A 27961-nucleotide genomic window follows, 5' to 3' on the forward strand; every position below is an offset into this window, starting at 1 on the left:
TCCCTCTGACAGCTGGGCAGGGTGGCAATGCCAGGACCAGGCTCAGCTACCTGCAGGCAGGGGAGTGCTGGAGGAAACAGGGAGAAGCTGTTTGTTCCTGAGATCCCCTGTGCCAGCTGGGAGCAGAACACTCAGAGCTGCAGAACACAACTGCCCCAGCTCCCTGGGGCGCTCAGCAAAGCAACCAGGCAAAGTCTAGGCATCTGTCTCATGGAGACAGGCTGGGAGAGCTGGAGGGATCCAGTCTGGAGAGCAGGAGGTTCTGGGGAGAGCTTAGAACCCCTTCCAGTGCCTAAAGGGGCTCCAGGAGAGCTGGAGAGGACAATGGACAAGGGCATGGAGTGACAGGACAAGGAGGCACGGCTTTAAATTAAAAGAAGGGAAATCCAGGTTAGATTTTAGGGAGAAATTCTTCTCTGTGAGGGTGGTGAGGTCCTGTCACAGGGTAGCCAGAGAAGCTGTGGCTGCCCCATCCCTGGAAGTGTCCAATGCCAGGTTGGACAGAGCTTGGAGCAACGTGGTCTAGTGGAAGGTGTCCCTGCTCATAGCAAGGGGTCGAAACAGGACAAACCTGAACGTCCCTGCAACCCCAAGCATCCTGTGTGTCCCTGGCTTGGGCTCCTGGCGGGAGGGCAGATAGGCTTTGTGGGGGCTGAGCCTCTCCCACGAGAACTGGAGAGAACTCCTTGTCCCTCCCGTGTCTTTCATCTCGCCATGTCCCCCCGTATCTGCCCATGTCCCCCATGCCCCCCGTGTCCCCCACGCCTCCCGTGTCCCCCTGTCCCCGCGTCCACGAGCGGCGCGGTCACACCGCCGGTCTCACACTGACCCCCAGCGTCCACGAGCGGCGGCTGAGCCCGAGCTGCTGCCCCGGCCGGGGAGTTCTATGGGAATTAAACCCTAATTAAACCCTAATTAAAGCCTGTAGCAAAGCGACGTGACGAAGCGGGAAGCGGAGGGGCGGGAGCGCCGGTTCCCACGGCTACAGTTACTGCAGCCGTCAAATTGAGCCAGGAAAAGGTTTCTGTGGCTGATGCTTTTTAACAGCCAAGCCAAGTTGCCAGTAAATCATTAAAATCCATGTAGTCAGTCTCCTGGAGCAAAGGTAAGGATTTGAACCCAGCGAGATGCTTTGTGCTGGGAGAGATTTACTTGTGGTTTGTGAAACACTTTAAAAATCAAATGCCAAGAGCAAGAGGGGCTCAGGGAGGGCAGGAGACCTGGGGCAGGTGGAATTCACTGGGCAGTGTTTGGAGGTCCCCTGGGAAGGATTTGCCAGGTAAACACTAGAGACTGTTACAAGAAGTGCATCAGCAGCAGGGGGACAAGACCATGAGCAGGAGGGCTCCAGGCAAAGGTTTGGGGAAGAGTCCTGGCAGGACTCTCCAGCTGTACCCATCACAGAAAGCCCAGTGTCAAACAGCCCCTCAGACAGGTACTGCAACCCCCAGCCTGGGCTGGGTTCTCTGCACTCGCTGTTCTCTGATCTTCCTTATGGTTTGTCATTAACGAATGTCACAGGTTTCCTCTTTGTTGCTCTTTCTCACAAAGCCCACGTACAGCTCTGTCGTGTTAATTAATTTCTTCAGATACTGCCTTTCCATGTTTGGTCCTTGATAAAACACTTGCAAGCAATCCAAAATAAGACTCAAAGAGATTTCTCACATGGCAAGCATAAAGTTTCATTATGTACCGTAAATTCTCTGTGATTTCTGTGTCAAGGCTCACCAGCTCCTGATGTGAGCACTCTTCTGTGTTGGAAATTAGGGGTTTATTCCATGTGAGTGGTGCAAAGGTCCTCAGGTCAGCAGTGCTCAGGGCAGCTGCACTGGAGGGCTGCAGATCTTTGTGAATATTCAGTTCTAGATTGGGTATTGACTCCCAGAGAATTTCCCAGGAGACAGCATCTCTGGAGCTCAAAACAGGCAGTTCATAGAATCATGGAATCACAGAAAGGTTTGGCTTAGAAAGGATCTTAAAGATCATGCAGTTCTAACTCCCTGCCATGGGCAAGGACACCTTCCTTAGGCCACGTTACTCAGAGCCCCATCCAGCCTCAATGCTCACCAACATTACCTGAGCTGGCACGACAACACTATGTGATGGAAGAGAACAGCAGCTAAACGTGCTTTCTTTAAATCTTTAACACAAGACCAGCTCTTCCTGCTGAGGAGGCAGAGGAGGCAGCCAGAAGGATGCAGCAGGGAGTAAGGCTCCTGGTCCTGGTTGTTGGGAAGTGGATACTCTTCCTGCTTTCTCCCCAGAAGAATTCAGCCACTTGAACCCAACCCACCTTTCCCATGGCAGGAAAAGGCCAGCCAGCACTCCTGACGGATGGCTGTTCAGTACGACAGACCTCACATTCAACAGTTAACAGCCAGCATGTTTACAGGCAACATTTTTTTTGGCTGCTGTCCCTGGCATGTCAGTCATGTTTAGCCAAATGAACTGGGAAGATTATAACAGACAGGGACACTGGTGCAAGTGACAGGCGCAGAGACAAGTGCTGCAAGAAGCTCATTTGCACATTGAGTTTCACAGCCCGGCTCTCCTTTCCTGCTCCCATAAGCTCATCAGCTGCTGCTGCAGAGCCGCCAGTTTTCACAGGAATGATGGAGCTCACAAAACATCCTTTTTATTTTTTCTTCCCTGCCTGCTTAGACAACAGATTCTAACATAACCTATTTTTTCTAATACTGAGAATAAGCCCCCTTTTATGTGGAAATGTGGGTTTAATGTAAATAGCTGGTGCTGCTCTGATTCTCTCTGAGGGGTGTTGGCAGTCCCCCTGTCGTCTTTCGAGTCACTTGGGAGTCACTGCTGCTGAGATGGGGACGGATCTCAGAGGGATCTGCAGTCTCTCCCGGGTGCCTCCTGCGCTATGTGACAGTTTTTATCTTGGCTGTATTTCAGAATATGCAGCAACATCTGCAGCTGTGAAATTGTCAGCACCTGCCCCCAAAATATCGTGGTTAAAGGGGGAAAGAGAATGAGCGTGACATGAGAGCTCTGGAGGGTGCCCTGCCATCCCAGCTCCACCTAAGCTCCTGTGTCCCTTGCAAGTGTCCAAGGCCACCCCACAGAGCCTCATGTGCTTGCAGTTTTGTACCTCACCCCACACCAGGTCACCAAAGCCCACAGGACTGCTCAGGGCTTTGCCACCCTGTTCTCCGTGCTCAGTCACATCAGCTTTCCAAAGCACCATAAAACCCAAGAAACATACAGTGTTGTGAAAAGTATTTATTAGAATTGTCAACATCAAATTTTCCTTACTATTTTCAGTTTGTTGTGGAAATTAAAACAAGAACCACGTTTTCCAGCTGCAGAAATGCTGCTTTTCAGCCAGTTTTAGTCTGCGGCTGTTTACAAGACAGTATAAGTTTTCACTGCCTAATAAAAACAATCATCTGTATTCCATGGCTGCAAGCAACAACACTGTGAGAGAGTGGAGTAAGTCGAGGAGGCTTTGGAGAAGAATATGAATTATCTCACCTGGAGAACAAAGCACAGACAGACCCTGAGCACTGAGGGAAATTGCACAACAACGTGCAGGCAGGTCTCCAATCCTGCAGTTTAACTGGGAGATTTTATACTTTTGAGAAAAAATGTATTTCTTGAATATCCCCATAGGTACAGTCTTGCCACTTATTTTTGCAATTTAAATTGTTGCTTCTGTTTTTTAAGGCCAGGCTGAATGGACAAGCATTTAATCAGCCAAGTTGGATGGAGGAGCACAGGTACCACTGAGACTCGTGGGACGACTCTGCAATGAGCAAGAACATTAAAGGCTGCTATAAAGAAACAAGCTCCTGTGCCCTCAGATGGACAGAATTATAAAAATCCCCACAGCATCCCCAAAGCACTGAATTAACTGGAAAAGGAGCTGTGTTTCATGTGATGGATGGAGCCCGCGGGCCCCATCGCAGGGACATGGCTGTCAGGGCAGCGGTACCTGCCATCGCTCCCCGCTGCACCTCCCCGGGAACATCAGACAGGATAATTACGTACTTAAATCTGGGTGCTTTACTACACAGAAATTCATCTGCAACCCTCAGAGTCCTTGAAGTTAAAGAGGGATTTGAGTTACTGACATAATTTGTTCCCTGAGGGCTGTGGAAAGCAGAGAGAAGAACATCTGAATAATAACTCTCCGACCATGTCTTGAATGGGAGCGAGCGCTGCTCCAGAGTGAGACACAATGGGAAGCAAACGATTTCAAATGTTTATGAGCTACATAGTTCCCAGGCAGGATAGGGTTGCATTTTTCCCCAAGCAGCAGCCAGGAGGGAGGTCAGTAAGTTCCCTTCAGAAACTGTAATTCCAGCCTTCCGATACTTGAAGGGAACTTAATAGGAAAGATGAGGCAAGGCTATTTACCAAAGCATGTAGTGACATGGCAAGGAGGAATGGATTTAAGCTGGTAGAGAGTAGGTTCAGATTGGATATCAGGAAGAAATTCTTAGCTGTGAGGGTGGTGAGGCCCTGGCACAGGGTGCCCAGAGAAGCTGTGGCTGCCCCTGGAGCCCTGGAAACGACCAATGTGAGCTTGGACACGGCTTGGAGCAACCAGGGACAGTGGAAGAGGGTGGGGCTGAGTGATCTTCAAGGTATCTTCCAACCCATCCCATTCTGTAAGCTGTGACGAGCTGCTTTGTGCTCACTTTGACAAAGCTTCCATTAAGGTGATGCTGTCTGTGGTTCAGGCTAGGGGCTGCCGTGCGTGAGGGGCTGAGGTGTGTGAGGGGCTGCCGGGCGTGAGAGGCTGCCGGGCGTGAGGGCTGTGGGCTCCTCGCTCTTGCTGGCTGGGATGAGGCTGCCCGGTGTGGGGAGCCCTTTGCCGGGAGCTCTCAGCCCGGAGCCCTTTTCCCGGTGCCCGCGCTCGCCCCGGGGCTCCTTTCCCGAGCTCCACAAGATGGCGAGCGCGGGCCCGCGCGCGGTCCAAGATGGCGGCGGGCGGCGCGGCGCGGGGCCGGAGGCGCTCGGACACCCGCGGCCCCGCTCGCCCGGCCCGGCTACGGCCGCGGCACCGGGCCCGGAGCTCCGCCAAGGCAGCCCCGGCTGCCGACCCCGCACAGCCCCCGGGGGAAGCAGCCGACACGGCGAGCCCGGTACGGGGGACGGAGCCGGGTGGGATGGTGTTGGTGGGTGGGGGGAAAGGCTGCGGGGCCAAGTGGTCACGGAGTGGGGGGATCGCAGGTAATTGTTAATAGCTACAATCTGAGCATCACCATGTGAGCATTATCAGGAGAATTGAGGTAAATTTATCGCCGTTCTCGCTCCTCCCACGACGTTGTTTGTGCCAGTGGAGAAATACAGAGCAGATTCAGCTGCTGGCTCTACTAGGTGATGATAGTCAGGCCTGGCACAGTAATTCCCAGTGGCATTATCCTTAAGAAAATAAGAACATGGTGATTGACCCGTAACGGTGCTAGTTTTTCTCTGAGCAAAGTGTTCTTTGCTTGTTGGTGATGGTCTGTACATTGTGGTTTATGTAAGCTGTCTGCTCCTCTTTTCCTTTCTTTACATGCACTTTTTACTAATTACTTTTCTTAGAAGGTTTGGATCAAAATGCCACTTGTATGATGGAGCCCTTCTGTTCCAAAGCCAGCTTTGCAACTAAAGAGATAAGGTGATTTTATTCTTCTTTATTTCAAATGAGCTTTAGGATCTTGTCTTTTTCTTCTGACAGTGTTCATCACATGAAGCTGCTGAAGGACAGCTCGCAAAGAGGATGAAATGTGAAGAAAGCAGCCTAAAATCAGAGCTAGAAGGACTCACATGTGAAAGTGGAAATCTTGTTACACTGGGGGAAACACCTAAAACTTTTGATGGGGATGGAGGCTCAGAAGATCTAGGAGACAGCAGTATAATCCAACAGGAAAAAGATGAAAGCATTCCAGAGACTGATGAAGGGAAGCAGGGAAAGGAGTGTGGTGTTTCTCTGGAGCCACCTGCAGTGAAATCCAGCGGTACCGCGATAAAAAGGGATGGCTATCTGCACCAGTATCATGTGTTCAGTGAAGAGGAGAGCAGCTGTGGGAGCTTTGATGGAGCCACCTCGGAGGACGCGGATCACCCGCGGAGGCCGATGCTCCTGGAGCACAGCAGCTGCTTCTCGGATGAGGACAGCAACCAGCCCATGCCAGTGCACCGCTTCTTTGGAGATGTGGAGCTGGTGAGATGATGAGCCTGTTCCTTGCTTTAGACTCAGCCCTGGTCTGCTTAAAATTTGCCTCAAAACTCTTGGTGGATTTGACCAGTATTGTTTGGCCCAGTACTCCAGATAAAACTATCTCCATCAGAGATTAAATTACCTGCTCAGCTAAATTAATTTCAGGTGTAAAATCTTTCTTATTTAGACTATTTAGCAAATTCCATGAGATAGGTATTTTTACTGATAATGACATTAGGGAGACAAAATATTGTTGGCAGAATAGATTTTTGCTGGTCTTTGGTTCTTAACAGAATCATAGAGCAGTTTGGGTTGGAGGGATCTTAGAAATCACTCAGTTCCAGCCCTGCTGCATTGGGATTGTTTGGAATGGAAACTGGTTTCTGTCTACCTCAGCTTTTGAACTGATCCAAGGGCTAGAGCTTTAAATTTGAATCCCTTTATCAAAGCATAATTTGGGGGCAAATGATGCTGCCATCTTTTAGGTGTTTCTTGTGGTATTTAGGGAGCAGTAAGGATTCATTTGGAGAGCCCTACACTCTCTGCCAATCCTCCTCACATCAGTATAAGGAATGTCAGCCCTGAGATCTGGTTTGGGCAGACTCCCCTTAAAGCCCCACAGCTTTAGCTTTGGGTTTGTGCTGCTGCTCCCAAGCTGAGCGTTGGTTCCTGTGTCAGCTGGGGGAGGATGGGAGCTGGTGGAGGTAGGAGTTCTGCCATTTGCCACCATAGATTTTCCATGTTGATTTGCTCTTCTCCCTGCAGCATCTCCCAGCAGTTGTGCTCCCGAGCGTGACCAGGAGCAGGAGAGAAGCCAGGAAGCTCCATTTCATTGCAAAGGAAGATGATGATGATGAGGAGGAGGAGGAAGAGTATGTTGTGTAACATAAAGTGTAAACAAATTAAACCCTTTTTTTTTTGCAACCACATGGCAGTGGCTGTGTCAGTAACATGAGGTGTCTGTCTGCCTTTTCTCAGGGAGAGAACTGGGAGAGTTTGTTTTGCAGGAATTGGCAGGTACAGTATTCCAATGATTATGTGGGGCAAATACTGAATTTTCAGTGTTTTGGAAATAAAGTATAATTTAGCACTTTACCACTGATATTTAGGAAAAAACCCCAGGGAAAATAGAAGTTCATATTGCTTTTTTCGGAATTTGAGCCTCTATCTTGAGGAAGTATTTGGTTATACTCCTCTTTTTTTTCAACATAGTAAAGAAAGATGCTGGAGCAAAGTTCTTATTCTTTTAATTCTGCAATGTCTGTGACATCCAGGTAAAAAAGGAGCCAGCTGACTCCCTGGTACAAAGAAGGTCAAGGGTCTCCCTTGTGTGGGTTGCTTGCACCTAACCCAGGACCAATTAAACCCCTAAAATGCAGTGGTGCTGGCAAAACAAAATGCAGGATGTCAGAGTGGGTTCAGTGTGCTCATCTCTGTGAGTTCAGCATGTTTTCCTTACATGTCAGCTCCCCAAATACCCACCCTGTGGTGGTGCCTCCTCCCTCCACCTGCTGCTCCCAATATTGTCCTTCAACTGGTTTCCAGCAGGGATTTTGGAAACAAATGCTTTGGTGGTGATACACAAGGAATACCATGCGTTGGATTTGATGGACAGAGGAAGATTGCTAAGGCTATGGGGCAGCCCCCTCTGCATGTTTTAAAAAAAAAAAGAAGCAACCTCAGCTGATTCCAGGAACTGTTAATTCACCCAGTGTTTGTGGGAATATTTCTTTGAAAGTGTGATTATGCAATAAGCTTCTAGGTATTTATTGTTATAGCTCCTTCTATGTTTCTAAAAATAGAGAGAAAATGTTATCAGCAGATGGTTTAAATAAATATTAATTTCTACAGCTAGGGCCTGTTAAACATTCAAAAGTTGTAAGGCAAACAAATTGCATATGCATGGCATGGTAATGCATTCCCATTTCCACTCCAGCTGATGCATTGTTTCTGTCAAAGATATTTCTTGGCTCTTTTTCACCCTAATTCTGTAACACAGAAAAATCCAGATTTTTTAATTGCATATTCATAGTTCCAGCCCAGCTCTGTGTTGCAGCAGCTCCTCCCAGCATTCCTTCAGAGCTGTGTTTGCTGCTGGCTCTTTCTAGCAAGCACAGTTTCACACACAGACATTCATTTCACTGTGCAAAATGCATTTTCAGTTTGGGGCACACGTGCCACACAGGTGACACTGGGTTTATCACCAGAATCCAGTGTCAAACAGTGCAGGAAGGGAAGCTGGAAGGATTGATTGCATGCAGTGGAATTAGAAACCCTTTGTTTAAAATGCACCTCTTTGCCCTTCAGATTGCAATGTTTGGGAGGGGACCGAGTTTGTTGTTTAAAGTAAATGAATACTCTCTATACCAAAGCTTCCAAGATCCAGTAATTTGGGGCTCAGGCAGAAATATAATTACACAATTCCATGTAAGCTAACTGATCCAGGACCAACAATATGAGAGAAAATAGTTTTTCCTAGGTTTTTACAGAGCAGTAAGTAGCTGGTGCTCAAATCATAAATACATTTCCCTTCATAGTCTTTCACACCTGATTAATCTCTCATGCACCTCCATGTACTCACACACACACAGATGTGGGAGCATTTTTTTATTTAAAAAGTTCATACAATTTACATTGGCAATTCCAAAAGTTTAGTTGCTATCAGCTGGTATTAAAGAAAAAAAATTCAAGTAAAAAATGGAACTATTCCTGATTTGTTGCCTGAGGTAGGAAATGCTTTACCAAAGCAATATTCTCCAAGGCAGTAGGTAAACATTACTGTAAACATTATTGTAGTCCTTGCTGGGAGTGTGCCAAGCAAACTCAAGCTGAAGAGGCAGGAAGTGTTAGAAAGGAGAGGAAAATCAGCAGGGAAGATGGCAAACAGAGGTGGGGAAAGCAAAAATGTGGGGATATGCCATGGCCTTGCTCTTTCTGGGAATGCACATCTGAAGCAATGGCACAGGGGCAGGAGTTTGGCACAGGTGAGGTGGCAGCTTTGCTGCTGAATCACCTTTGGCATTCCTGAAATACACAGGTTGCTACCTGCAAAAGGCACAGAGTAAAACATGATCCTAAATCTTTCTTTGGCTTAATCTCTAGAGGAATAGGAGTCTATAAGCCCCTGCAGGTTAGTTTGTAAGAAAGGTTTTGTCCAAGTTTCATTTCTGTGTACTGTGAGTTTGGGGCCAACACTGGCCAGAGATGACAGGGCAGAATCAGTGTCAGCTCATTTTGTACCTTTATCACACTTGAACTGAGCTGAAGGAAGCTTGTAAGGAGTGGGAAGGCAGGAGAGGAGAATTAAATATTGGATATTGGAGTGTGCTTTGTGAGGCACTGGTTGGGTTACCCAGCCAGTCTTGTGCCAGGGACTCTCAAATAGTTCTTATTTAAGAAATTGGAGCTATTTAAAAACAACAGACTGACATGATTGAAAAAAGCAGCAGGTCCCTTCCAGAGACAGCACTAGGAAATCTCATGGGTTTGCTTCCTCTTTCTGTAAATTCTGGTTTTGTCACAGCTGAGGTTATGATTGGTTTTCTTATGGCAAGCAATATGTACGAGTTTTAAATTATCCAGGGTAAACAGCAGCTGATAGAAGTATTCCCAGTTCACTTCTCTCCCATCTCGTGTTTTGACAGCTTCTGCCAGTTCTGGGACAACAGCACGTTTCTTCTCAATTCTTGGGGACACAAAAGAGAAGACAATATTGCCATCAGGAGTTTATTCAGAATAATCAAGCCTCCATCTTCCTTTCAGAGCCAGGCAGAACTGGAATGCTTTCTCCATAACTAGGCATATGATTTTTCCCCCCAGGGAAATTAGTTTAGCAAATCTTGTTTGCTCCACACCAACATTTGAAATGAGCCAGAGGAGGTTTTGCCGGAGAGGAGAATTCACAGGGATAATGCAGTGAGGAGGGGTTTGCTTCCAAACAAAGAAAATCTGCACAGAAGCAAAGCAGCTAATGAGAGGAAGCATTTCATCTGTCTTCAGGGTTTTGTTGTCTTAACACTGCAGCATCCCAGCACCTTTTCTCACAACATATTCTCAGGAGAGCTCACTGCACACTGGGAGGAAGGGATTAAGGCTAAACCTTTCTGCTGAAGCTAAAGGCCACGAAGCAGGTAGGGCTGGATTAACACTTTGTACATACATGTGGTCAAGATTCCAGGTGCTGAAGAGGATCCTGCTTTCCCTGTTGCTGTAGGGGTTGATGGAATGCTTGCATGGGCAGTCATCTCTGTCAAAAGGTCCCTGTGAAAGATGTCACACTCGTCACCCCAGCATGGTCCTGCCATATGCTAGTGAACCAGAGAGATCCTGCACCCCTCATCCCCCCCAGCCTGACACTGCACCCAGTGCTGTTCCCTTCCTCTGATGTTGAGGGGGGGAATGGATCAAACTTAAAAAAGGGCAAGTTTAACTCAGGTAGACAAAAGAAATTCTTCCTGTGAAGGTGGTGAGGCCCTGGCACAGGGTGCCCAGAGAAGCTGTGGCTGCCCCTGAATCCCTGGAAGTGTCCAAGGCCAGGCTGGATGGGGCTGGGAGCAAACTGGGCTAGTGGATGGTGTCCCTGCCCATGGCAGGGATCTTTAAGGTCCCTTCCAACCCAAACCATTCCATGATTCTTCAGGAAGGCTGCAGGTACCTGACAGGAGAACCACCCCTCTGCAGTGCACAGGCGTGCTGCCTCCTCCTCCTCCCTTCTGTCAAAGTAGCACCCGTTGTACTTCACAGATCTCAGTTTATCTGCCATCAGCTCGATTATCCCTCTGTAGGCATCTCGTGCTGCAGGATGAACGTTTGAAATAAAACCACTAACCTAGAGGGGGGAAACCCAGCAATCACTCCTCGGTTCTTGTGGCAGCCTGAGGCTCTTTTCTACAATCATGATGTTACACTGTAGAAGTTCTTTATATTCCTGCAGCCACAGAATTACAGTTTGACATAAGTTATTCAACAGAAACTTTTACCTCTCTCATATAGCCCCGCATTCTGCTCTCACAGCTGTGCCGCATGTAGCTGGATTTGTTCTTGAATCGAGACTCCAGCCCTGGAGGAAACGAGATTATTTTGTACCTCAGCACAGCTCCTGTCCAGCTGGGAGTTCATCCTGGCTTTCCACTAATTCAGGTTGCACAGGTTTTTTTACCTGCTCTTAAGCACTTAAAAGAATGCTGTAGAGCATCTGCTGAGAGTGCAGTAGTTGGTGTTATTACATGTTTCTTGTTACTGTGTATCAGACATTGTGAAAGGAAAACAGAATTGTGGAAGAACTGCAGTAATGGCTTGGGAATGGGAAGGGAAACTTGCAGAGTGTAAAGAAAATATAAAGCATGGTTAACTAGAAGAGATTGCAAGTTATCCATATACTATTAAAAATCATTAAAACATTATCAATGCAGATTTATATTAATGGGGAGAAATGTATTCTAGAGCTATCTTTATTAAAGCAATAGGGAACACCATTAAAAAAACCCATTATCTGACAGTAAACGTGCATAATTAAATCCCTGACCAAGTAGTCAATGCCACCAGCCAGAAGAGCTCCCAAACTTTGCTTTAAGAGCAACAAAACTGACAAAAGTGACTTTTCAGAGCACAGCAAGACCTGGAAGTTCTACAGCAGCTTCCTACGGCAACAAACACACCTTCAAACCATTTCTTGTCGTCTTCCTTGTCCTCGGCCAGGATGTTTTCGCTCAGGTTGTGGATGAGATCCGCCAGCAGCTTCTGCCTGTGGGGAGCCCGCTCGTCCGTCAGCAGCCTCCGCGCAGCCTCCACCACAGCGCCCTGCTGGCTGCAGAAGGCGGCCAGGAGCCGCTCGATGTCGCTGGCACCTGGGGCAGGTGAGGCGGCAGCGGCTGAGCCCCCGGGGCCGGCGCTGCCCCCGCGCCCCCCGCCCGGCCCCGCACTCACAGCCCCGCCAGCTCTCCCCGGGGCCCAGCAGCACCAGCTCCGTCTGCGGCGGCAGCGCTCGGAAGTAGCTCTCGGTCAGCTCCGTGCCGTCCTCGTAGAGGCAGAGGCGGCTGCCTGCCAAGGGAAGCTACCCCGGGGGCGGGTGAGCGGCGGGCAGGCCCCAGCTCCGGGCAGACCCCGGCTCCGGGCAGATCCCGGCTCCGGGCAGACCCCGGCTCCGGGCAGACCCCGGCTCCGGGCAGACCCCGGCTCCGGGCAGACCCCGGCTCCGGGCAGATCCCGGCTCCGGGCAGATCCGGGCTCCGGGCAGACACCGGCTCCGGGCAGACCCCGGCTCCGGGCAGACCCCGGCTCCGGGCAGACCCCGGCTCCGGGCAGATCCCGGCTCCGGGCAGCCCCGGCTCCGGGCAGCCCCGGCCCCGAGCTGCGGCAGCCGGTATCCCGCTGCCGTCCAGCCTCGGCAGATCCGCCCCGCATGGTAAGCAGCATCCCAGCCTGGTATCGTTCCATCGCTCTAGCACCCGGCAGCCCCCCGCCCATCCCGTACCATCCGCAGCCCGGCAGTGCCGCCCGGTCCGGTCCGCACCTGCAGCAGTCGGCAGCCTTTCCTCAGCAACCCGCGCAGGTTCCCGGCCGCCACCCCGAACTTCTGCGGGCTGCCGCAGCCGCGCAGGCGGAAGGGCCGCAGCGGCTCCGCCATGGCCGGGCCGGGCTGGGTTGAGCCGGTGCCGCTCCCCGCCCGGAGCCAGGCTGAGCCGGTGTCGGTGTCGGGGCCGGGGCCGCCCCGCGCAGGCGCCCCGGGGCCGGCGGGCGGTCGCGCCTGCGCGGCGGGGCCGCGTTGCCATGAGAGCGGCGATGGGGCCGCTCTGAGCCAGGTGGGGCCCGGCCGGGCGCTTCTCCCCGCGCTCCGCTCTTCGTTCTCCGCTCTCCCTCCGCCCCGGGCACCCCCCGAGGTCCCGCCAGGCCCCCACGGGCTTTGTCCGCCGCCCGTCCCGGCTGAGCCCCCGGAACGGTGCGGCCGTGACTCTTCCGGGCCTGCGCCTCCTGAGGGGTTGGGGCCGGCGAGGGGAGGGAGGGACGGGGCCGGTGTTGGTGCCATGGCAGCGCTGGGCCCGGTGCTTGTGTCCGCAGCAGTAGCCGCCGTGGGTGCGTGGCTTACCCAAAGAGCCTAAACTGACCTTGTGCTTTGCTTTTTCTCCGTCTGACTCCAACACAGAGAGCATGGTGCAGGTACAGGTTTGGTACTTGTTGCTCCTGTATGCGTTTGGAACTCTTAGTTTCAAGGTTCATCTTGGTTTAGCATGTTTAATTTATTGGCAGACTGCAAGTGATCTAAATCCTCGTTTTGCTCAGCACTGATCAAACCCACACCAAAAGAGCATTTATGTTACCAGTATTAAAGGGAATATATATTTACACTCATCATCTATTGACTCGAAAGATCACAGGATGCAATTCTTTGACTGTAGTGCCTCAGTGGGTTTTTGTCATCCGTCCAGGGATGAGTTTAAGCTTGAAGGCCGTGGCTGTGACCTGCTCAGCTCCCCAGGATGCCCCACAAGATCGGTTTCACAGTGGTCAGTTCGTCAGGACACGAGGATGGGTTCAGTGCTCGGGAGCTGATGGTTCATGCGCCGACAGTGAGCGGGTGGCGATCGCCCAGGTACTGTGAGGGGATGGGCTTGGGGCACTGAATTTCTGAACACCAAGTTTAAAATGAGCGGCAGATGTACCATGCATGGTCAGAGCAGTTTACAGTATCCCAAACTAAACTGATAAAGAAAAAAAAAGTTACTTTAATCCCATGGAACCCTCATCCTGGGGGGAAGAAAGCACCTTGGTTAACACCTAAAGGCACTGCATTGTATTTAAATAAAGGCCTGGAAAGTGAAAATGGGAACTGTTTTTGTTCTTGGCAGTCTTGAAGTTTGCAACTGCTTTGGCTTAGTATGAAAAATTCACTTGACTCAACACATCTTCTAAACATGTGTGGGGCGCCTGAACATATGTATGCAGTAAAGGGAAGGGAAAAGTGTTTCCACTCTACTCTTGGGATTCTTACAATATTTATAATGTTGACTTACAATTAATAACTTGAAAGTACTGTAATTAAACGTTGCTCAAGTTGGAAGTGTAGTCTGCTTTAAAATGATGATTGAATTCAGAAACTGTGTCTCTTTCAGGCTCTGTCAGTACCCCCAGGAAATCATCCTGCAGTTGGTGGAGAGGTGTCGGATCCGAAAGCTGCAGCTGCTCGCTCACCAGTACATGATTGCAAGCAAAATTGAGTTCTACATCAGTGAAAGTCTGCCTGAATACTTTGCTCCTTATCAGTCGGAGAGGTTTCAGAGACTTGGGTGAGACAGAAAGTTCTGGATCAGTTTATTGTCTGAATCAGAAAAGCTTCAGGGGAAAATAATACTATGGGTTGTGTATGATGTGGACATGCTGTGTGAGCAGCTCAGAGATCCTAGACTTGTTAGATCTGTGCCAAGGCTGGAGATGCAGGTGAATTGCCTTGCCAGGTGACGGCACACATTGTTTCAGTCATGAGGGAGTTTTAAACCCGAGGGTCAGAAATCCACCCGTGTGTTTGGATGTATCCCCTGCTCATGTGTTATGTTTTCCTTCCCAGTTATGTCCCTCTCTCAGACAATGAGAAGACTGATTTCAGAGCTCGAGAGTTGAAATCTGTGTACATGGATGCAGTTGGCCAGTACCTGAAGCTGATTTTCCATAAAAATTATGCCAACAAATACAACTTGTATGGGCAGGTGAGTTAGAAGTCTTTACCTGGTAACCTAAGTGACACTTCCATAGTAAAGAGCAGGCACAGAAATCTTCTCTCTTGATTTGTAGAAGCAAAAAATGTTGTTGGAAGGCTCCTATGTTGTAGTTTCTTTTAAAGCACCAAACACAAATAACAGCTTAGAATTGAGTTGGGATCAGGTGGATGTACCTCACCCAGAACAAACTAGTCAGTGGCACATTGTCACTCTTGTTTATGCTGAGGTTTAGCCCACACAGCAGGGTCTGTGTTGAGGACAAGGAGCTCCCTCTGAGAACAGCTTTGGGGTCACAAAGCAACTCTGAGTGTTTTGGATCTGTTGGGGCATTAAGTGAATATATTGCACAGCCACCATGGTACAGACAAACAAACACCTGCCTCAATTCTGCTGGGACCACAATGGGGTTGTAGATTTGGTGATACGTTTTCAATGGAGCAGGAGGCACATTTAGGATTCAGTGCTTTTCTCTGCTTTCATATCACACTCCTGACCACAGGCCCTGGATTTTGTTCCAAGAAAAGAGGAATGAGCTTACACATTTCCATTTTTTGTGAATTTCTGCAGGTTGCCCTGGTGGCTGTGAACATTATTGGGGAACCAGCAGACTATGGCAGTGACATCATGAGCAGTGTAAGTCTAGCATCCCTGTCATTTTACTGATGATACAGGTTCCTGATGTAATGGGACGAATGTTTCTTGTGCCAGCTCTGTGCTTTAGCGGAGCTGTGTTGTATTAGTTTATTTTTAATGTTCTCTTGAAACAAGAAAGTTGAGCCTAATACAGGAAAACAAAAATAAAATATGATTAGCTGGGGCATTTTCATTTTCCGTGTCTCCAGGTTCTCTTTCTTCAATGTGTCCAAGTGCTCTATGTTGCAGAGCTTATGTTGTTTGTGGCAAGTCAGAATTCTGTCTTGAACACACACCTGATGTTGGTGAACGTGCATTAAGATGTTTTTTCCATCCTTCCAAAGCCTTCCAGAGATAAGCTGATAGATCACTACTTGGGAATTAAATTGGATGACCCTGCCCTGGATGGAACTTACCTTGGGTAAGGATGTTCTTTGCATATACCCTGACAAAACATCTGCTTGGTATAAGGTAGTTGTTGATCTCTGTGTTTTGTTAATTCCCTGCTGAGGAAAAGAGAAGCCTGCCTTATTGTGGCTTACTTTATTCATTTTATGCTTTCAGGAAACGTGACTCCATTTCACCTCTGGACGATTTGGCCTTTGACATGTACCAGGACCCAGAAGTGGCTCAGATAATCCGGAGGCTGGATGAGAAGAAGAGGGAAGCTGTGCGTCTCGAGTGCTATGACCACGCCAAGAAGCTCAAACAGGCCATTGCAGACTTGCAGAAGGTGCTGTTCTAAGATCTTTTGACACCTAAGTGGAGCAGAGCTCCAGTGGCCCATCAGGGCCTTGCTGTTTGTTTGTAATGATTTTCAATATATTTCACAGAAGAATAATTTTAAAATCGATAGCTTGATTGATTAATTTGGCTGGAAGTGATGAAACAAGTAGAGTAAGGTGATTCCAAGGAATGCTCAGTAAAGTGATTGCAAGGAATGTTCAGTAAGATGATTCCCAGGTGTTTGTACCAATCCCAGGTGGGCGAGCGGCTCGGCCGCTACGAGGTGGAGAAGCGTTACGCCGTAGAGAAGGAGGATTATGACCTTGCCAAGAAAAAGAAGGAGCAGATGGATGAGTACAGGCTGAAGGTGTACCAGCAGCTGGACCTGCATGACCTCCTGGATACACAGCTGCTGGTGGGTGCTGTTAGTCCAAACTCAGGGGGGTGTTCTAAATAGAAATGGCAGAGCAACCAAACTTCATTCACAAGTTAATGGAAATTTTGAGATTTAGTAAAGTGTTTCAGTTTTGAATTGTCTTTGAATTATGGATTTCTCCAGCCTCAGACTCTCAATGTGGTGTTTTATGAACATACTTAGTTCTCTGTATATCCCATTAAACTGTTGAGGTCTCAAGAAAATGGCATTGGAATCCTGAATGTTTTGCAAAATTTCAAGACTACCTGATGCAGATGAATAAGGTACTTTCTTATATTTTGGAGAGGTAGAGGAGGCTTAGAGTGGTATCAAGGCTAACCATACAGAATCCATGTGATTTTTTATATACGTACAGTTATGTAATGTTCTCAGAACAGGAAGTTTTATAATTTCTCCACACATGCACCCACACAGAATTATTTTTTGACTTTTTCATAAAGCTACATCCAGTGGGAATGATGACACACCTGTGAGCCAGGTTCAATGTTTATTTGAAATCCCCAGAAGCATGTTGACAGAATTGTAGGTGTGCTGACTGATTTTAGCACATTTTTAGCCTTGCTGTAAAAATCTTCCCTTTCTCAGATCCGAAAGCCAGCCCAGTTGCCTTTGAGATCTGTGAGTGGCACTGAGAGCCCTCAGAGCTCCCCTTCTGAGCCCACAAACCCACCCCGAGGAGACTCCCGGAGGGCAGAGCCTGTGCTGGAGGAGCAGCTGTTGGATCCTGCTTCTTCTGAGTCTGTTGTTCCCTACCAGTCCCCTCTTTCTCCTCAGACTCAGCCCACAACCTCCAAGGAAGCGTTTTCCAAGGAAAATGTGAGTAGTGTTCCCTCTGTTACTGTCAGAGCAAACAGTTTTATGTCCAACCTTCCAAGTAATGTGGTTATTCTCATGTTTAACTGGGGAGTGATGCTGCTTTGGTGTGAGAAAATTGCACTGAGGTGAATCCAATTAGTGATAAAACCACTTCACATCAGAGCCATTTCCAGAACAACAAATTTTATCTTTTCTGCTAGGTTGGATTTTTACCTTATGATGAGAGACCTCTCCCAGCCATCTGCAGGCAGGTGGATGAAGCTGTTGCCTACCTTGAGCCAGAGGTGACTGAAGAGGACATGGGTGATGCTTCAAGGACTGGCAATACTGGAGAGCCTGAAGCACTCACGGAGAAGGCACTGAGGGAAGCCAGCCCTGTTGTGGAAGTTTTTGGAGAGACTTTGGTAAAAACCAGTAAAACAAACTGAAAACCCAGTAAAACAAATCCATGTGTTATTGTGCTCTGTGTTGAGAGGATTTTTATGTGTTCAAAGCTGCTATTTTGAAATCTGAGCTTAAAATTTGACCTTGGATTTGTGGATGCCTGTTTACAGCATTTCTACAAATCTGTAGCTTTGATGATCAATTACTTGATGTGCTGATAAACAGGATCCAGCAGACTGCTTTAGGGTATGGACCCAGAACACCCATAACTGCCAGTGTCTTTTGCAGGGAAAAAAACCCTCACTGTGCCTGGGAGGGCTCCATGAACCTGACCTGTTAATCCCATTTCACTCATTGCATTTCAAAATATGTGCTTTTAATAAAGTCAGACTGCTGTGGGGAACACCTGGGGATTTCATGCTTCAGTTCATAAGTTCTTTTGAGGCTGGTTCTCTATATAAATGTTAAATATGTATTGAAATATCTGTAGGGACCTTTTAAGAGATAGACTTGTTCTGTGCTCAGGTTTCAGGAGCATATTCCAGAACTTGGTCATGTCGAGAAGATGCTTTACTGACTGTGTACAAGAAGCTGATGGAAGTGTCAGTGGACACTCCAAAGGAGGATTTAAGGAGCATGCTGAGGGCTGCTGTTTTCCTTGTGAGGAGGGCCATCAAAGACACTGTGTCTTCAGTAAGTTTGGATAGATTTGATGCTTCAACAAAGAGCTGGCAGCCAAAATTGCAGAACCATGGGGTTAGGATACTTTGAACAAATAGTTTATAAATCTACTGTTGAATAAATCCAAAATCAAAACATAGACCCTCAAAACTCCCAAAATAACTGGGCAATGTCTGGCATTGAACAGATGGAGAAAACTGCCCTGGGCTGAGCCATGAGCTGATGCAGTAAATGTGCAGTGAGGTTGATCCTTTTTCTTTGTTTAAGCTGAAATACAGCAATGAAGTAACTTCTAGTTTCCAGCTCAAGGGACTGCACTTAGCTGAAGGACACTTGGGCATCAAATAAACCTTTAATAAGAAGAAAAGAAGAAAATCATGGTACTCTTTGTGAAACAATTTCTGAAGTCTTTCATCTATGACCTATCAACAGGTTTTCTGGAAGACAGTTGTCTGAAGTAGCTTCCATTAAGGGTGTGATTCCAGATTAAGACTAGATCTTACTGTATTGTCTGAAACCAGAGGTCTCTGTTATTTTTGCTCAGTGTTTCCTTTTTCTTTTTAACTTAGGTTTTTCAGACTTCCCTGAAACTTCTAAAAATGGTTATTACCCAATATATACCAAAACACAAACTAGGGAAGCTAGAAACTTCTCATTGTGTGGAAAAAACTCTGCCAAATTTGCTTTCTAGAACAGGAGACTCTTCATCCCGTCTTCGTCTGGTGGCTTCAACCTTCATCCAGGTGGGTGTTTCCCTTCAAATTAGGGAGTTCATAGGTGAGAAACACCTGAGCAGGGTGGACTGTGAGACTGGGGTTGGCTGCTGTGAAGTGTTAGAGCTTATCACAATTTATCATAGAATAGCTGGGGTTGGAAGGGCCCTCTGGAGATCCTCCAGTCCAACCCCCTGCCAGATCAGGGTCACCTAGAGCAGTCTGGGGATACCTGCTGCTTTTGCAACTCTTGTGTTCTTTATTGCAAGTGACCTGCAAAGATGAGGAAAATCTGCTCTGTCCTAATTGTCCTTATCTAGCATCTGCCTGCTCACTGACTCTGTGTTTCTAGGAAATGGCACTATGCCCTGAAGTAAAGCCTCTCCAGATTATTCCAGTCCACCTGGTTAAAACATTAAAACCAAACTGCCCAACACATCTGGCAATGAGTCATGTGGAATTGGTGGAATCTCTCTTGGGAGCCATGGGGACAGAAAACTCTGGGTTTACCATCAACAACGTCATGAAGGTAAGAGGTCAAGGTTACAGCACATGGAGGATTTTCTGATGGTTTTCTGGGAGCATGCCTGGCTTTTTTGGAGTGCTTGAGAATTCCTGAAGAGGTGTATTCCCCTGATCAACAGTGCTGGTAATTTATAGACCAGGTTGAACGGGGCTTGGAGCAACCTGGTCTAGTAGGAAGGGTCTCTGCCCATGGTATGAGGTGGAATGAGAGGAGCTTTTAGATCCCTTTCAACCCAAACCATTCTGGGATTCTATGAAGCAAAATATCAATATCTGGGAAAAAAGAACCAATGGGTTAAAAAGTGTTTGCAAAAACCTGTCTTGTGGAAAGATTTCTCCTGCTACAGGAGAGTCTTGGACTAATAAACCAATCCTTAAAAATGTGAGAAAAGAGAGACATAACTGTTGGATCCCAGAAACTTGGGTTTTTTGAGCTTTCTGTGCTTTGTAGCACCAACCCCCTGCTTTTGACCTGATGCTTTGGAGAAGGCTTCCAAATTTAAGTGATGGAGTTAAAGTCATGGGCATGTAGTTAAATAAAAGTGTATGATTTCTCATGGTGAAGGGTTTTAAATTTGAGGGTTTTAGAATATAGTAATAGTTATGAGACAAGATGGAGGGTTTTGGCTGTTTTCTCCTTTTTGGTGTTCTTCTTCCTTCTTCATGGTTTCAGGTAGTAGTTTCTGGATGGACAGTTAGTGCTGCATTGCAGGTCACAGGAGTTTGGTTATTGGGTCAAAAGTACAAATAATATAGGTGTTAATTCTCTATTGGACTGTTCAGCATCTGAATCTTCCTCCATTTTGCTTGCTTCTAGCTGGTAGCTAGAAGTGTTGCAGAACTCTCTATACTTTAGATAAGATTTAATAAATAACCAAGCCCGAACATGAGAAAAGCTCTGTGTGTTTTAATCCTGGCTCTGATGAAAACAGAAGAAACTTCAGACATGCCACTAATTAAGTGGTGCAAAACATCACCCCGTTATAAAAAAGTAATGTGTGATTATTTGCAGTTTGCCACGGGAGCTCTGGAGCACAGGGCTCATGAAGTGCGAGAGGTGGTGCTGAGGATCATCTTTGCCATGTACAGGGAGCACAGGGCAGCTGTGCTGGAGTATCTCCCTCCCGACGATGCCGGCGCCCGCAGAACCATGCGCTACAAAACACTCTTTGAGGGGTTTGCCAAAATCGATGGGAAATCCTCTGAATCTGAGCTGAGGGTATGTAATGAGAGCCAGAACATACAGGGGCACCTCAGACATGGCTTTTGGCTGGTGGTGTCCTCATTTTGTGGCTGGGTTGGGCACTGCACAGGTAGCAGAGTCTTCAGGTGTGTGGTTAATGTTCCTCAGTGTGGAAAGCTGAGTGTATTCCCTCATTCTTGGGAATAAAGCCAACAAGGAATAGTGAGATGGACAAGCAGTTTGGAAAAAGCACAAATGTTTTTTTCTGCTGTCAGTCCTTGGGAACAGTAAGCCCAAAGGCTGTGCTGTGTGTTCCTTTCAGGTAGTGCAGAGGAATTTGGGAAGAGGGAGATGTCACTGTATCACACCCATCACTTAACCAAGCAGGATGTTTCCTGTCCTGCATGAGTTCTGTGCTGATGTGTTTTGCAGTCTCTTGTGTATGAGGGATGGTTGCAAAGCTTTTGGAGCTGATGGTATATATTTCCCTGCTAGGCACGGAGAAAAGCAGCAAGAGAAGCAGAGAAGCAGACAGAGAAAGAAATGGAAGTTCTAAAAGACCACCCAGCAGCTCTAAAGTTAGAGTTACAAGCAGAGGTTGAAACTGAAGAGGTGAGCACGTTTCAGTATAAGGTTATTTTAATCCTTTGCTGCTTGGATATCATGGAATTAGATAACGAACATTGATTGGTGTTGTCTCATTAAAAAGAGTGAGAAACTCCAGACATACCCTGGGTGACTTTTCTCCTCAGCAGTCCAGCTAAAAATCTAGGGTTTTTTTTTTCTAATATATTGTAAAATTTGGATTTTTTATTAATACCTTTATAATATAAAATAATACCGTAATACAAAAGATTTGCTATAGAACCAGAAGCACAAATGTTGTAATTCACTGGCTCTGCTTCTAAATTTTTAATTCCAGAGAGAAATCAGAATATAGTGTGTTCCCTTTCTCTCTGGAAGGCAAATTTCTGAGTCAAGTTTCTTTTTTCAATAGGAGAAAGAATCTGATTTGGAGAGGACAAAGAATCAAGGTAGGTAGTTTCAAATAAGAGTTAAAAAATGTAGATGAAATAAAATGTAATCTTGGTTAAATAGTTCTCTCCTTACAGGTTCCCAGGTATACAAAAGCCCCCAGTCTACAGCAGCAAAGATTCAGGAGGAACTTTCTTCTGTTGCAAATTACCTGGATAAGTAAGTGAGATGAACCTCTAATCACCACCTTAAGCCCTTGGTGTCTCCTGTGAGCTCCTAACAGTAATAACGTTTTTCCAGTAGATCAAAGCTAATGCCTTCAGCAGTGAAATAATAACGGCTAAAATCTCTTCTAACAGTTCTGGAATTATCACCAAGTAGTCCTAGGTGCTTTTTTTTGGTTTTTTTTTTTTTTTTAAGTTCTTGGATAGTGTGACTTCGGTTTGGTTTTTTTTGGTTTTTTTTGGTTTTTTTTGAGTATTTGCTTGTGGGATAAGAAATAGCCACAGTTTAATGCTCAGCTGCCCATGTGAAATAAGGGAAAAATGTGGTGTGGTTTTGCTGGGTGTTGTAGGGGGAGGGCATAGAAGAAGCACTTGGAAATTCTGGAGCCAGAAAAGCCAGTTTTGGTGAGCTGCTCTAAGACTTCCATGAAATTAATCATTCTATAAGAAAAATTGCTCTGTAGTTGTATTTACCCTAAATTACAACTCAGTACCTGCCCCATCCTAAGCTCAGCTCCACACAGGGAAAAGAAGCTCTTCAAGATACTGGCTGTTTTTGAGAACAGCTTGGAAGAGAAGGAGCAGGGCCCATCCATTTCTCTCTGATATCACTGATGTTTGTATTTTTTTCCCAGCTTGTGTATTTTTTGTGGTGAAAGGAGCGAATCCTTCACAGAGGAAGGGTTGGATCTGCATTACTGGAAGCACTGCCCCATGTTAACCCGATGTGAGCACTGCAAACAGGTCAGAATGAACTTCCCAGAGGTACTAAGACATGAACTATTGTTACTCTTGTTTAGAGGCACTGTAAGATATTTAACACTTGAGCAGGTGAATTCTGTACACAGCCATGTAATTTGGGTACTGCTTTTGGAAAAGATCAGCATTAGAAAATGAGTTATTAAGTGGACTGAAATCGAATTTTCCCTTTGTCATTTTGGAAGGTGAGGCTAAGCTGATGGTTTTTTTAATCCCATCCCTATTTGCTCAGCACAAACCTTGCTGGCTGTGTTGCAGATGCTGGAGATTGCCAGCCTGACAGAGCACCTGCTGACTGACTGTGACAAAAAGGACAGCTTTGGGAAGTGCCCACGCTGCAGAGAGGCTGTGCTCAAGGATGAGCTGCCCAGACACATAAAGAGCAAGATTTGCAATTGTGAGTAGCTCCAAACAGGAAGGTGGAACATCAGAGGTTCGTGGATCCTTAGCAAGTCAGACTGCTTGTGTTTTGGGCTTAGGGATCTAAGGAAATCCTCAGGAGGAAAAAGATTTGGGATAAATGCCTGAGTTTTCCGGTGCTTGGCCTCTGTGAATGTGTGTGGGCAGGGTGAGTGAAAAGACTGGAAAGTCTCTTCCATTTCCATGTAGAATAAGCACTGTCACAGCACAGAAAGGACATAGACCTGTTGGAATGAGTGCAGAGGAGGCACCAAGTTTATCAGAGGAATGGGTCACCTCTGCTATTGAGAAAGACTGAGAGAATTGGGATTGACTGGAGAAGAAGAGACTTTGGGGTGACCTCCTTGTGGTCTTCCAGTAGGGGCTGGAGGGGCTACAAGAAAGGTGGAGAGAGGCCTGGACTGACAGGACCAAGGGGAACTGGATTATCTTTAAGGTTCCTTCCAATCCAGTGATTCTGGATTCTGAGATTCCTTTTAATTTTGTTAAACACAGGGCTTCTTTGGGAGCAGTCAGTGATAACAGGGCAGGAGCTAGGTTAGACATGGGGTAGTTATATGCTACTTGCTGTGCAAATTATTTTCTTTAGCCTTTCTTTGCAATTCTTACATTATTTTTCAAACAATTTCAGCTGCCAAACCAGAAAATGTGGCAAACCACTGTCCTTTGTGCCATGAGAACTTTCCCCCTGGGGAAGAGGTGAGGCCACCCTTCACTCTGGACAGATGTTGTTATGGGATGTTTTAATGTGATGGACCTTTCAAGATGTATTAAAATAATGGGAATATTAATTTATATTTCATAGCAAGGAGCTCATAGTTTGAAAAAGCAGATTAAAATTCTGTTGATATGAAGTCTGTACACAGTTATTGTTTTCCCATGTGACATTGGCTAATTTTGCTGGAGTTGTAATATCACTTCTTTGTAATTGACTTCAGGCCTGGAGATCTCACCTGATGGACAAAGATGGATGCAAAATGAACCAGCGAAGAACATCCCCCATCAGCAAAACTGTTGTGGTGCAGCCTGGTAAGACATTAGTTAATGATAATAACATTTATGCTTTTTACTGTGTTGCCTTTGCTTAAGGAAAGTGCTTCATCCCCAAGAGCTGAGTCTGTGCAACTTGTGGTTTGCATTTGGGTGAGCTAGGTGACAGGTGTTGTCCTGGAGCAGTGTGCTTGGGGAGCAGATTCCCAAAATCATGCAATAACAATCATGTTAAAAGCTCAGCTGGTGGGGAAAACTGGCAGATTTGTGAAGTTGATCAGTTCACGGCTTTTTCTGCAGAACAAGATGACCATGAATAGAAAAATCAGCTGAACAGTGTTCTGGAAAGCTCCTGAATGCTGACACAGGGAACCAGAGCCTGAGTGAGCTTTTAGTGTCCAATCAAAGGTTGCTAATCTGATCCTAGTAACAGGGTGAGCTGAACAGTGGGTGCTGTGCACTGCTTTTCCTTTCCAGTCCAGACTCAGGAGCTTGACACATTTATCATTGTGCAGCTTTTTCACCATCAAAGAGACAATGATGATGTCAGGTGATGGTTTTTTTCAGCAGTTGCCTTTATGAAGAACATGGAAAATCCTTTTATTTCCAGAACACAGAAGTTAAACAAACTGCCTGCAGCACCAGAACTTTTGGCCAGTAACATCCAAACCTTTCCTCCTTCAGACTCTCTGGAGTTTTTTAGTCAGCTGTGTGTTCAGTCACCTGTTCTGAGCTGTGCTCTGCTCATATCTGCATGTCACAATTCCAGGTTCCTGGAAAGAGCTGTGGGATTGCCCATTCCAGCTGACCTAAGTGAATCATAGGGGTTAAACTCAGCACTTTCTGGTGTTAGACTGGATCCACAGTCCTGTCTGTCTGTCCTTAGCTTTGCTGTTTGTACTGGCTAATGAGATGCCAGTCAGTTGTTAGTCTGTTGCTTATTAGAATTTGGAAACAGGAGCAAATCCTGCCTGGATAAGCTCTGATTCCAGAGTTATTTCCTAGAGATAGGAAAGGAGCCCTGACCCTTCAGTCTGGCCACTGCTGATGTGGAACATGCTGAGGCTCAATGCCTGCCAGCTTCTGGTTGCTTCAGTCATTCAGACTTAACAGATCTTGGGAATCAAAACAATGAATTAAAATCACTCCTGGGACTAGATGTATATCTAGTATATCTTGTAATAATGATCTCTGTTTTTCTCTTTGCAGCCAAAGTAGGTGGCTACAATTTAAGGAAACCAGGTCCTTCAGGAACAAAGTTTCAACCTCCCTCAGTAGGAAGCAAGATCAGAACCCGAGGGGGCCCAAATAAAAACACTGGCAAAACATACTCAAAGCGATGACAGGACAAGTATTTCTTCCTTTGTCTGAATAACTGGGCACATGGCTGTTCAGAGCTATTTAAAAGTTATGGGCCACTTGTATCATCTTTTGTATGGGTTGTTTTTAGCCTTGAGCAGTGCCTGGTGTGATCCCCATGGTGTTGCTGTCGCTGCAGCACCAGGCTTTGCTACTAGGAATGCTCATGTTGGAAATACCAAATGTTCTGGGACAAAGAAACATTATTTTGACAGATAACTGTGCTCTCCTTTCCAATCCCATGTATGTAATTTAATAGGTTCAACCACATTAATTATGTCAGGGGAGAGAAGTCTTTTCTCTGGGTCCTCTGAGGTGCTCAAGCAACAGGTGGCACACATGGGAGAAGCCTGACCTTATGTGTATGTCAGATTTAGGGTTCTAAAGGCAGCAGAGCTGTACCCAAAGCACTCAATCCCAGGAATTAGCACCAAATGGAAAAGCCAGAGGGCTTGTTGGATGTTTTCCTGTGTTGTGCCACTGTGCAGGAGGTGACAGGACATTGTGCCTCTCTCACTGTGCACCAAGTGCCTTATGAGCCCACTTGGCAGGACAGTTAAACTAAACCCTCCAAGTCTGAATCCCCAAGAAATGGCCCCTTACAGAAACTAAAAAATAATCTTAGTTGGGCCCTGAAGAGCTTGAATTAGTAAATCTAGACCTTTTTGCCTGCTTTAGTGCACTTTCAGCTCAAATAATGAGCTTCTCTAGTTAGATATTGATTAAAATAACCAGCCACAGACTGGAGCACCTCTTTAACAGCTTCAGAGAGACAAAGTCTATAAAGACCCAAGGCATGAAGCTTTGTACCAAAGCATCAATTCTTACATCTCTACCTGTAACATTCCAGCTGTTGCTTTTCAGTGTGGGATTGGTACCATGGGGACAGGAATGAGTGATCATGATAATAATATGAGGGGAATTTGGGGGATTTTTGCTCCCCTGGAGTGACTTTGTGGTGTTGTTTTGTATATAAAGAGCTGATTTTGTAATATGTTTTTTCTAGTTTGCCTGCAGCCTGCCTACTATCTTATGGATTTTCCAGGCAGATCAGTATGCTTGGATTTCAATAATCTTTGCATAAATTGTTTCTCTAACTCTTCCAAATACATATCTCAATAATTACACACACATTAGGAACATATATATAGGTATTATTATTTTCCCTTTAATGACATGGGTTCTTATTTGAGAGCCTGATTCTCCATGCTGAATAAATAATAAATATCTCAAGCATTGATCTTGCTCAGAGGTGTAAGGATGAAAACTACTCTGTGGTACACTAAGGAAATAACTTAGCAGTAATAAAATGGCATTTTTTTTATAATGTGAAAGGACCCATTTGGAGTACAGTAGTACCACCAGTGTCAAGTTTAAAGTGGATTTACCAGGATTCCTTCTTAATTAACAACCTAGGTTTGCTGCAGTGGCAAAATAAACACTGGAGTGAAAAACACCATGAGGTTTGGTGCTGTGCCACCAAGACTTGAGCAAAGTATTCCAGAAAAAATCCATTGCACGGATGTGGTTCTGAGCAGTGAAAGAAGGTCTGCAAAATGTTAGTGTGGAACCTGGATTTGGCAACAATGGGCTCTCAGCAGGAAAGCGAGGAAAGAGTGTGGCTGTGAGCTCAGGGCTGGTTTCTGTGTGATCTCTGTCCATTTGAGCTGTGCCTGAGTGTCAGCTGAGGTGTTTTCATGTGTCACTGCAGAGATGGTTCCAGAGCATCCATCCAGAGCATGGTTCATGTCCATGTGTGCAGGAATTGATCTCATCCCAAGAGAGCAATTTTATAGTGATTGCATGTTCCTCAATGCTGGATGAACAAATCAGGTATTGAAATCTGGGAGATTTTATCAAGAAAAGGAGTCACTTGTGTTAAATGTCAGTTATTTTTATTGCACATATTTAATAAATTACTTTAGCCAGTCTGGAGGGTACGTCTGCATTTTCCACCTGCTACAATGGAAATCGGTATGGAGGGGGGTGAGGCTGTGGTTCCTGCAGCACCTATGGGTAACTGTGAGTGCTGTACCTGTATGAACCCTGTAGCATGTGCTGTATGTGTGGGAGTTGTATCTATGTGTGAGCTGTGCCTGTGTCACTGGTACCAGTGTGTGCTGCAGCTGTGTGAGCTGTACATGTGAGTGCTGTAACCGGACCTGTGTGACTTGTACATGTTTGAGCTGTACCTGTGTGTGCTGTGCCTGTGTAAGGTGTGCAGTCTGTACCTGTGTGTTGTACCTGTATAAGC

General features: G+C 46.5%; 3 protein-coding genes across 10 annotated transcripts; 2 read left to right on the forward strand and 1 right to left on the reverse strand.

Moving 5' to 3' along the window:
- Positions 1–4941: 4941 nt before the first annotated feature.
- On the forward strand, positions 4942–7096 carry C21H1orf174 (chromosome 21 C1orf174 homolog). The gene is made up of 3 exons (XM_056508406.1): positions 4942–5108; positions 5690–6175; positions 6938–7096. Exons 1-3 carry the CDS (start codon positions 4944–4946, stop codon positions 7055–7057), a joined length of 771 nt encoding a protein of 256 aa, XP_056364381.1. The 5' UTR covers positions 4942–4943; the 3' UTR covers positions 7058–7096.
- A 1651-nt stretch (positions 7097–8747) lies between these two features.
- On the reverse strand, positions 8748–12888 carry DFFB (DNA fragmentation factor subunit beta). Of its 4 annotated transcripts, none has more exons than XM_056508413.1 (7): positions 12684–12888; positions 12098–12224; positions 11830–12018; positions 11152–11231; positions 10827–11000; positions 10332–10432; positions 8748–9857 (listed from the first exon to the last, which is right to left on the reverse strand). In XM_056508413.1, the coding sequence occupies exons 1-7, from the start codon at positions 12795–12797 to the stop codon at positions 9641–9643; spliced, it is 1002 nt and encodes a 333-aa protein (XP_056364388.1). In that variant the 5' UTR covers positions 12798–12888; the 3' UTR covers positions 8748–9640. The 4 variants fall into 4 exon arrangements, with proteins under 4 accessions (XP_056364388.1, XP_056364387.1, XP_056364389.1 ...); XM_056508412.1 differs by having other exon boundaries at positions 12645–12873; XM_056508414.1 differs by lacking the exon at positions 8748–9857 and adding an exon at positions 9872–10120 and having other exon boundaries at positions 12645–12882.
- A 2-nt stretch (positions 12889–12890) lies between these two features.
- Positions 12891–27636, forward strand: CEP104 (centrosomal protein 104). Of its 5 annotated transcripts, none has more exons than XM_056508407.1 (22): positions 12891–12972; positions 13597–13760; positions 14281–14454; positions 14733–14871; positions 15451–15516; positions 15861–15937; positions 16081–16249; positions 16499–16657; positions 17264–17494; positions 17695–17898; positions 18404–18571; positions 19129–19302; positions 19625–19801; positions 20810–21016; positions 21476–21592; positions 21978–22014; positions 22093–22174; positions 22815–22923; positions 23197–23335; positions 23990–24057; positions 24297–24387; positions 25558–27636. In XM_056508407.1, exons 2-22 carry the CDS (start codon positions 13648–13650, stop codon positions 25689–25691), a joined length of 2835 nt encoding a protein of 944 aa, XP_056364382.1. In that variant the 5' UTR covers positions 12891–12972; positions 13597–13647; the 3' UTR covers positions 25692–27636. The 5 variants fall into 5 exon arrangements, with proteins under 5 accessions (XP_056364382.1, XP_056364383.1, XP_056364384.1 ...); XM_056508408.1 differs by having other exon boundaries at positions 12902–12972; positions 13575–13760; XM_056508409.1 differs by having other exon boundaries at positions 12935–13327.
- Positions 27637–27961: the final 325 nt, after the last annotated feature.

Source organism: Oenanthe melanoleuca, chromosome 21 (assembly GCF_029582105.1).
Source record: "Oenanthe melanoleuca isolate GR-GAL-2019-014 chromosome 21, OMel1.0, whole genome shotgun sequence".
Taxonomy (NCBI): Eukaryota; Metazoa; Chordata; class Aves; order Passeriformes; family Muscicapidae; genus Oenanthe; species Oenanthe melanoleuca.